Source organism: Euprymna scolopes, chromosome 27 (assembly GCF_053919585.1).
Source record: "Euprymna scolopes isolate OS-2025 chromosome 27, ASM5391958v1, whole genome shotgun sequence".
Classification (NCBI taxonomy): Eukaryota; Metazoa; Mollusca; class Cephalopoda; order Sepiida; family Sepiolidae; genus Euprymna; species Euprymna scolopes.
Window position 1 is genome coordinate 24,092,048 of NC_136508.1, and position 11,424 is coordinate 24,103,471.

The following is an 11,424-nucleotide window of genomic DNA, read 5'->3' on the forward strand; positions in this document are numbered from 1 at the left end:
GTTTCCTTTAAATATGTTCCAGCTCCCCTAAGGACGGTCAGCGAATCTGACACATAACACACCCACGACTACTAGACGAGTCATGGGCTGTTAAGTAAATAAGCATTATGGGATCTGAGGACAATAGTCCGTTAAATAATCTGTTAAATAACATGTCACCTCATAACCATTGTTTCAGCAGAACAGATGTCAAATAACTTATATGAAGCCACTACTCTGCTTGAACAGTGTATTTTCCCATAAGAAAATAATGCTTTATAAACACACGAAATTCAGATTTTTCCACTACAATAGTAGCTCCACTTAAATAATTAATTTGTAAACTAATAATCAAATTAGGCTCAAATTTTGATACATCATAAATGAAGGTTAGTACTTTATAAAATCATATAGATTTTTTTATCTGTGATAACATCTATACGGCAAGCCCGGGATTTATTGAGTAATGTGTTAGGTGTTGGAGTCAGAATTTTTTAAATCATTGGAGTCAGAGTTGGATGTTGTATCTTGCAACTCCATAATCCTGGTTTAAACCCACGAAACCACTACTGTGCTTGAACAGTATACTTTCCACTCAGAAAGCAATGTTTTATAAACAATGTTTTAACCCTACTAAATCAACCCAAAGCAAGAGCAAGTCTTTTAAATACAAGCAAAAAAGGTTTCTTGTGAAATTATTCTTTTTTCTTATCAAACTAAAAACTGAAATAGAAAATGTTCTTTAAATGATTTCACTGCAGAAAATGAAAAGATAATTTATATTATTCAGGTTAGACGGAGCACTAGTCTTATCTTAGTGTTATATGGAGCACTGCCGGGGCAACGCCAAGTAACCTGAACGATTATTATGATCGTTGTTGATGTTTGGAAAATAGAATGTAAGAAAATATGTATCGAGACGAAGTAGGTTCTCTCTCCTCTGATCTTGATCACGTTGTACAATGGGGAAAGGAGTGGCTGGTTACTTTTAATGCATCTAAAACCAAGCTTCTATCTTTACATCATCAACGTTCTGATCCCCATCTGGCATCAACTGAAATGAATGGCTCTTGTCTTGGGGAGGCCTCAAGTTTTGACAGGCTTCTGGGCTTGACCTTTACTCCTGATCTTAAATGGAATACGTACATCAAATCTGTTGCCAAGGCCGCTGGAAAAATGGTCGGATCCTTCTATCGATCCAGTAGATATCTCACTGCTGATGTAATTCTCTATCTATATAAGAGCCAGATACGTCCAACGATGGAATAATGTTGCCACATATGGGCAGGAGCTGCTAGAAAAGACTTGTCCTGCCTTGATAGGGTTCAAAATAGACTCCATGGCCTGGTGGGAGATGTCCTTTTCTCTTCGCTGCAACCTCTATCTCACAGAAGACATCAATAATTCCCCCCACTCTTTATCTGTGCCTAAACCTAAACATAGATTCCATTATCAAAGCTTCTTTCTTAGAACTGCACGCCTGTGGAATATAGTTGTCTTCAAGTCCAACGTGAACAAGTTTCTGATGAGCCGTTCCACTTAAGTTAACAAATTTACCGAACTTCCATTACTATCGATTACTATATTGTCCTTTTGACTACTCTACACTCTTTAACCCTTATCCTTGAGTGGGCTATCGGCCTTGATAAGTGGCGACGCCTATGTAAAAAAAACAGTAGGTATTTTACAAAGAAAATTATTTACAGTAGAAATGTAACACAGGAATATTAAAACAAACAGGAATGTTAACTAAATGACTACAAAGAAAGTTTTGTTAACTTATATGGAACGGCTCTTCAAAAACTTGTTTACGTTAGACTTGATGACAATCATATTGTAGTCAGCTGGAAAGCAGAAAAACGGAAGACAATTCCATAGGCGTGCAGTTCTAAGAAAGCTTTGCTCATGGAATATACGTTTATGTTTAGGCACAGATAAAGTGTGGGGAAATTAGTGGTAGTGTTTTCTGCTAGACGGGTGTTTCTTGTGAAAGTTTGGCGAGGGGACCATAGATTGGAGCTCAGCCGAGCACTTGCCATGAAAATAACGATAAAGCAGAGACAAAGTCGCAACATCTTTTCTGTGAGAAAGAGGTTCATAGATAAAGAGTTTTCTATTCACTGATCTACGTTTCTTTTAAATTTCAGTATATATGTGACCAGTCGTTCTTATTTTATATAATGTCGAACGCCCTGGCACTCTTATGTCCCGCTTTCTGTGCTTCTTTCTCTTTGTGCACGAGAGGAAAATCAATTATTCTCGTAATTTTTTAGATAAACAAAATAGGTGACAAAGATGGATTAGTTGATGACGTAATGAGATGGTTTAGAAATGTAGTCAGAAATTTAGAGTAGGGTTAGTCAGAATGGAGGAGTTGGACAAGTTAGCACGGAATATATCAGCTTCAATGGAAAGTCCAGAATAAAATTTATATAAAATGAACTTGGTATTTAGCGTTCCTGCGAAGAGTGACAATTGTTTCAGGACTGCAAGAAACAGATCAGAAAAGTGAAAGACCTATTAGTCTCCATGAAAAAGGTATGTTTTTCCTTTGTCTGGATCAAGTGGACAAAGATGGTTATTCATTGTTGTAAAAGATTGTCCCATGTACATATGTTTGTTACAATGTGAACAAAGTTATGGAAACGCCCACACATCTATACTAACACGCATATCACACGTACGTTTATATACAATACAACCATTCCCGCTATATAACATTAGTTATTATATTCATGACATTTCGGCCGATGTAACCTCTGATCTCTTTCAGGTGCATCTTTTCTAATTTTGGAACTTTTTGAACTTGTGGACCTTCTTGTCAAATTATGAAACATAAAAACATATTAAAAACAGAAAATCTTTGTTTGAATCGTAATTATTTTTATTGTTTAATTTCAGTCTACTGGAAATTTGCGTTGTGGTATTTCGGTATTTTACTCGTTGATACTGGCATCCTGCTCTTTCTGTGGACAATAAATTGGAAATTTGTTTCAATAGGTATGTTATGGTACTACCGATTTTCCAACCATCACCCTCCAAACGGGATGAACCCAAACCTTTGTTACCTGTCTTCTAAACGAATAAGTGTAAACATCTTAAATTTATCACCATCAATTAGGATCATTATTTAGATCAACAACATTGTATTTTTAAATATTGTATAGGGTGGACAAACAGTTACTGAACGGGTTGGATCTTTAATATATCCTTTATTTTTTATGATATCTTTCTGTAATTTTAACACAATCTGATTGACATTGGGAATTGATTTTTAAAAATGCAAATTTCACACAATCTTTCTTTATGAAAAATAATGTTTTTTGACTGTTGCCTATTACTAGTTGCCTACTACAAGTCTCTCTCTCTCTCTCTTTCTCTCTCTCTCTCTCTCTCTCTCTCTTAGACTTCTACTCTAATAGATTCTTCCCCTAGACTGCTAGTCTTTGGAATTCCCTACCTATTTCTTGCTTTCCTGATTCCACTAACATGCAGAAGTTTAAATGTAATGTGAACAAATAACTTACTATTCAACTCCCTACAAGCTTCTGTTAGAGATTATCTCAAATAATAGCTCCTTGCATCGAAGTGGGAATATGCCTCGTTTAGGGTGAAGAAGAGTAAAAAATGTTTGATGTTATATATTTGCAATTTTGTTGTCCTATTATATGCTGAAATGTGAGAAAACTCACATTTCAAATCCATTATCTCATTCTCGTATCATTTCTCTCCATGCAACGCATGTCCTCGACCCTCGCTTACTTTTTGTTGTCACTTTTCCAGTATTTTTACCATTCTTTGTGCTGTTCAGTTGCAAAAACATTGCAGTGCTTTACTTCGGCTTGTATTTGAGAGAAAATCGTAAGTAAATGATTTTTTTTGTTCTTATTTCTTTTTTAACTTTACTGATCGAGACGTTATATGAGACGTTATCTTATATGAGACGTTATCTTATAGTGCGGACATCGGTGAAGCATAATTTTTTGTAAATAGAGAAGGACAGACACTGCTATAAAATAGAAAAGTATATACTCTGCTTTAAAATAAACTTGGGTATACATTGCTATGGCAAAAGTGTCTTATTATTAGGACTATGATAACAGCATGTTCTTTTCATTGCTCTATATAAAAGCATATAAGATCTCAAAACTGATGAGGATTGGCTGAAGAAAGCTTGATATGGATATCTAAAACGGTCCTAATTATCGGGCTTGAAACCGACGGTACCAATGACTTATCTCATCTAACAACTTTCTGTACACAAAATACAAAATATAAAAGCATACAAGATATCAACGAATACACACTCGAGAATCAAAACAATGAAAAGAATATGCTGTTGTCCTAGCCCTAGTTATTACTATGAGGGTTATACCACAAGTAATGTCTCCTATTTTTTTATTTCGTCTGAATAGATCAGAGTAGATTACAAATCACATTGTTATGATCACTGAACTTATGCATTCATGATCTGAAAGTTTAATCTCTTTGAAGCAGATATTGATGGTCTGAGACTCTAAAAAAGCAACTTGATGTGCGTCAGAAGCAGAGATGCGTCATTGAATTCCTGGTAAAAATGTATTGAAAATGGTGGTGACTATGTAGAAAAATAAATTCTAAATCACAAAAGGTTGCTCGCTTTAATGGTACTACTCTTGTCTTCCTAGCTCTTCAACTTTTTAATAAAAAAATAGGAGGCTTTACTTTTGGAGCGATCCTTATATAAATTAAGAATTGAATAGACTTCTAGGAGCAAAGTGTTGTACCTGTTGTTGTGGACGTTGTTAAATGCTGTCAACCACATCGAGAAAGACAAACATAGCGGATGAACAACAATAAAAGAAAGAACGCCTACCAAAATATGTAACTTACAAACCACGTTAATTTATTACATGCGACTGGTAAAAGACCTGTTTATAAGAAGAGAATAGGGGGAGAGAAATCTCCACATACCAGATGACCTACCAGGTGAAAAGAAGCTGAGAAAGAAAAAGAGAGGAAGGAAGTTGATATCGCCACCTACCGGTTTAAACATGCAACTCTGGAAATAAGGAGCGATAACCATATGTGTCTCCAACTTGATGGTGTTGTGCACTGTGCCCATGTGTGTGCGAGGTAGGCTTGAATAGCAGTTTCACAACACGTCTCTATACTGTTTTGTTCTTTGTCTGTTTTATTCTCGTTCAGTGAAGAAGCGATTTTTTTAAAAGCAACTTTACACAATTTTTGTCTCAATCCAGAGGGACCTTTTGTGGGAGGCTGGGTTTACTTCCACATTAAAATCCGACCTTGTGGGGAGGCAAGTAAATTCATATAGATGTTTCTATTGTGTAAAGAAGCGCTTTATTATTAAAATCGGCGAACTGCTTACAATGCTTTACATTAAACATTAAATAAGAACGGTTGTAAATAAAAAAAACATTGAAGTCGGTATTGTATCTCTGCTTATATATAAAAGACATCTGTGTGTTTGTTTCCTATGGACACCAAAACGCGTTCGTTTCCTACGGCGTTCGTTTCTTATGAACACCAAAATGGCTAAGCCAGTTTTCTTTTTAATTTCAAGTATTTTTATGGGTTTTTTTTATCGGAATGCCTCCAATAAGTTAACGCTCTTATACAGCCCAACATCACATGTACATTTGAGGCTTTATCACCCGACAAGCAGAAGGACCCAACATATAAAATCAACAGTAGGAATTTCCACAGGTAGTAATAATAAATGCTAAAGACGTCTTCTTTTTTGTAAATTAAGATTTGTCATAATGGTTAGAGCGCCAACTAATGGACGGGGAGACCCGGGTTCAATCCTCGGTTGTATCATGCCAAAGAGTAAAAAATCGTACTTGATGACCTCTTGCATTACATGTACACAACTAGCCAACTAGTTGATGGTCTGCAGCAAAAATAGAAAACCAGTTTTCATCGAACGGGAATGGAATCATGTCATCTTTTCCATGGTAACAATTTTATCATTTCACCCTAACCCTAACCCTAACCCATTAGTAGATATTTTAGATCCTTACATCAAATAGCTCCATATCTTGTCTGGAGCTATGTACATGAAAATGGATTTGCTTATTTTGTTATGAATTAAATGTAATAAACTGTTTTCTTATTAATACAAACATTTCGACTTTCTATTCCATTTCAGGGGGATTGATTAACATGCATTCACCGAAAACTTATAGCAGAACCAGCATTAACACGTCAACTGAACGTGCTGTACAGACGTCTCTGCCACAAGCCCCCAATTCAACTACAACAACTCCAACGAAAACCGAAACACAATAACAACCATAATAAATGACAATCGCAACAAATCAAATGACAATCGCAACAATACCTACAAAAATAACAATTTCAACAAGCTAAATGAATACAACTACAACACACAACAAAAAAAAAAGAAAACAATTTTAACAAGATGACAACTGCAACAACACCCCACCCAAATACACATAATTTCAACAAGTCAAATGACAACCACGAAAACATAATTCCAATAAGACAACCGCAACAACACCTCCAAAGAAAACAATTCCAAAATACCTAATGACAATTACAACAATATGCATCCAAAATCAATTACGATAAGCAAAATAACAATTACAACACCCAAAGAACAATTCCAACAAGCTAAATGACAGCAGCAACAACCCACCAGAAAACAATTCCAACATAAAAATGACAACCGCAAAAACACCTCCCAAAAAATTCAAACAAGCAAAATAACAACCACAACTACACCACCAAAAATAATTCCAACATATCAAATTACAGTCGCAATAACACCACCTACAAATAATTTCAACAAGAAATATAACTACGACAACAACACCCAAAACACAATTCCAACAAGCTAAATGACAACTGCAACAACACCACAAACAATTCAAACAAGCAAAATACTAACCACAACAACACCCAAAAAAAACAATTCAATCAAGTTAAATGACCACTTCAACAACAACACCAACAAATAATTCCAACAAGCAAAATAACCACAAAAAAAAATTCAACAGGCAAAATGACAGTCACAACAATACCCCTAAAAAAAACAATTCCAACAAGCTAAATGAGAGCCCCAACAACACCACCAACAAATAATTCCAACAAGAAAAAATATAACCACAACAACACTAAAAAACAAATCCAATAACCCAGATAACAACCGTAACACCACCCAAAAACTATTATAACAAGCAAAATGACCACTACAACACCACTAAAACAATTCCAACAAGCCAAATGACAACCGCAACACCCCCCTCAAAAAATAATTCCAACAAGCTAAATTATAACCGCAACAACACCACCCAAAAACAATTCTAATGAGCAAAATGGCCACGACAATACCCTCCCCCCAAAAAACAATTCCAACAAGCAAAATTACAACCGCAATAAACCACCAATAAGCAATTCTAACAAGCAAAATGACAATCGCAAAAAAACTTTAATTACCTGAACATTTCTGAATTAAAATGAAACTAAAAAATTCTAATAATATAAAATTAAACATTAATTATCTAAACATTTTTTGATTTAAAATAAATTTAAGAAAATTGTAATAACACAAAATAAAACATTAATTATCTGAATATTAATTGAATTTAAATAAAATTAGTAAAATTCTAAAAACACAAAATAAAACATATATTGAATTAAAATAAAATCAACAAAAATTCGTTTTCTCCAAAAAATCACACATACTTCAATAATGACTGCACAAAACAATTCATTAATTGTAAAAGTCATACATTTTAATAGAATGACAAGTTTAATTAATTTCACAATATCTTAATTTTATTTCAATTTAATAAATATTCAAATAATTAATATTTATTGCATTGTATTACTTTAGTTTATTTGTTTTGTTTGGACTAAAAGTTATGCGAAACATTTTCGGATTTAAAGAAATTTTATTTTATTAGATTTAAATCATACATTTTTTTTTCCAGAATTTTCTTAATTTAAAAGGAATTCTTAAAAAATCGAAACAAGAAAATTGTAAAAAAAAAATATATACAAGACACAAGTTCCGAATAAACTCCTATAAATTACATTAATTAACTCGACCCCACGTTATAATTTAAATGTAAAATAATTTAAATGACAAATGCAACCCCCCCCCCAAACAACAATTCCAACAAGCCAAATGACAACTACAACACCTCCTAAATAAACCATACCAATAAGCTCAATTGACAACTACACCCCCCAAAAGAAATGAATCCCAAAAATGTAAATGAAAACTACAACAAAACCCCTCCCAAAATATTATCCTAACATGCTAAATGACAACTACAACAACATCTTCCAAAAGAAACTAATCCAAACAAATTACAACTGCTACAAACCTGAAAACAATCCAACCAAGCTACATAATAACTGCCATCCTCTAAAAAAAAACCCAACAATTCCAACGAACCAAATGACAACTGCAAAACATCCCCTAAAAACTGCGCTTTCTCCCCACAATAAAACAATCCCAATAAGACAAATTACAACAGCAATAACACTCCATAAAAACAATTTCAACAAGCCATATGAACACTCCAACAACAACCTTAAAAAAATTCCAACAATCCAAATGATAACCGCAAAACCACCTCTTCACAGAACCAATTCCAACACCCTTCATAATAACTGCAACAACACCCGCCCCCCCCAAAAAAAAATTACAGGCCAAATGACAACTGCATCAACACCTTCTGAAAAGAACAAACTCAACAAGCCAAATGATAACCGAAATAATACTTACCCCCAAAACCAATCCCAACAAGCCTAATGACAACCATAATAACACCTCAGAAAATCAACTACAACAAACCAAATGATAACCGCAACAACGCCCCCAAGAAACAATTCCACCAAGCCAAATAACACCGGCAAGAACCCCCTCAAAGAAATCAATCCCAACAAACTAAACGACAACTGCAACGACACCAAGACAATTTCAACAACTCAAATTACAACTGCGATAGCAACTCCAACAACCCATACAATAAATCCATCCACAACATAAACATGTATCCTATCAACAACTCGAATAGTCGAAATGACAACACCAACAGAAACCCTAACAACCCAAGCAAAACCAACAGGATGAGCTAAAAACATCCCCACGCAAACAAATAGAACCCAACAACAGCAACCTTTTTGGAGAGCTACATTAATAAGCCGATTTTGAAAATAAATATCTAAATATGTCTCTCTCCGCCAACCCCCTCCCCACTTAAAATAAATTGTTCTTTGCATTAAAAAGCAGACCCCGTGTCTTATTTTGCTCTGATGAGAAATAAAGTAAATTGCAACTTTTTTTTATAAAAAATAATTTCTAAAAAGATTTGTGAGTAAAATAGGTATTTTTACGGGTATTTTCATTTGTTTGTGCAGAGAAAAAATGTAAACATTTATATTATGTAAAATTTACACAATTAAAAAAATATGCGGTGCCTTCAATAAGTTTCCAGACTATTTTTACACAAGCATTATAATTGTCGTAGACTCTTGAAAATTCAGTATGTTATTGTTATAGATCTTATGAGATGACTGACCAATTTTTATGATTTCAGGTTCAAATTAACAGCCACAGCAGGAATTGAAATACACTCCACTAAAACCTGATTATCACAACTGGTGAATTTCAAAAATGCAATCTGGACTTGAGGACACTTTAGAAGAACAATATGCAATAAAATTCTGTTTTAAATTTGAAAAAAAAATACCACAGAAACGTATGGAAGGGTTCAGACTTTCTTTGGATCATTTTGCATGAAGCGAACATAAGTTTTGGAGTGAGTCTGTAAGGAATGACGAGAGGTGTGGCAGGAGTAAGGAAATCAGAACACCAGAGTTGATTGGCCAAATAAAGAATTTCATGGATAAGGACATAAATGTGTCTATAGACAATAAGTGCATAGTTTGATGTCAGTGTGGGAACTGTACACACAATTATTTGCGAGGAACTGAAGATTTGCGCAAAGTTTGTCTCAGTGGTGCTCAAAGAATATCAGAAAGAAAGACGTTGTCATAGGCATAAAGACAGTTCCTCACTCTTTCTATAGCTCAGACCTTGCTGTCTGTGACTTTTGGTTATTCCTTAAGCTCAAGGAAAACCTTAGAGGCTTCTATTACCAGGCAGTTGAGGAGATGAAAGAGACTGTGATGAGGGTTATTGACATGCTCACACAAGAAGACTTCTAGGGGCCTTCAATAAGTTGTTGGAATGTTACAAAAAGTGCATTGCAACCGGAGGAGATTACTTCGAAGGGGACTAGAATTTCATTTGTTTACTATCAATAAAAGTGTCCATGCAAAAAAAGTCTGGAAACTTATTGAAGACACCTTGTATGTTTGTTATTTTTTTTAAAGTTGAAAAGAGATGATCATGAGATGATCAAACATGTAAAATAAAAACAATTTTCAGTATTCTTTATGAATTTCCTCAATAAATTTTCATTTTATTATACATATATATATAGATATTGCTGAACTATGTTGAAATTAAAAAACTTACATTTTTTTCTTTTTTATAACTTTTGTTTATTTCATCCTGGATTTTTTTCATTAAAACCGTTTCGTTAGTGGGATGGTAATTTATGATTTATGGTTCCAACTCGTCAGGTGATGTTTCCATTTGATGTTAACAACAAAAGGTTGTTTTTTACATGATGAGTGTTTAGGGGAAAAAAATTCCATCGCCGGGCTGCTACATGTCAGCATTCTTGTGTCTTATGCTTATGGGGTTATATATATATATATATATATATATATATATATATATATATATATATATATATATGGGGTTATATATATATATATGTATATATATGGGGTTATATATATATATATATATATAAAAGTAAAATTATCTGTCTGTCTGTGTATGTGTGCGTCTGTATGTGTATACATTTCCCTACCAAACTACTCTTTCAATTTTTAGTCTACAGACTTGAGATTTGACATAAAGGGTATTGAGATTTGGGAAAATATTTTTAATCGGTTTTTCGTCAGAAATTTGGCAGTCAAGGGATCAAAGTTCAATGATTTGACCTTTGAAGACTCTGCCAAACTCTTGCGCCAATTTTGGGTCTAAACAGTTGAAGGTTTAGATGTAGGTTACTTGGACATGGATCAAACTTTTTAATCTTATTGTAGCCCAAAACAATAAATGTTAACGGGTTAAAATTGGGGTCAAAGTTAAAAATAAGTTTGACCTCTGCGGTCTCTACCAAATTACTCAGCCAATTTTTAGTCTAAACATTTGACATTTTACATAAAGTGTATTCAGACATAGGGCAAGCGTTTTAATCGGTTTGGGCCGAAAATTTGGCTGCTAAGGGGTCAAAGTTCAAAAGATTTGACCTTTTGTGGTCTCTAGCTAACTATTCAGCCAATTTTGGATCTTAACATTTGAAATTTTACATAAGGGGTATTTAG

At 34.0% G+C, this 11,424-nt stretch overlaps 1 protein-coding gene across 2 annotated transcripts in view; it reads left to right on the forward strand.

Annotated features, from left to right (window-relative positions):
• The window catches only part of LOC145248797 (uncharacterized), a 59,569-nt gene extending 49,241 nt beyond the window's left edge, over window positions 1-10,328 (forward strand). For both annotated transcript variants that reach the window (XM_080110452.1, XM_080110453.1), the window contains exons 7-9: window positions 2,881-2,979; window positions 3,763-3,840; window positions 6,134-10,328. In XM_080110452.1, coding sequence (XP_079966578.1) covers window positions 2,881-2,979; window positions 3,763-3,840; window positions 6,134-6,273 — 317 coding nt within the window. In that variant the 3' untranslated portion in view covers window positions 6,274-10,328. The remainder of the gene's footprint in view (window positions 1-2,880; window positions 2,980-3,762; window positions 3,841-6,133) is intronic.
• Window positions 10,329-11,424: the final 1,096 nt, after the last annotated feature.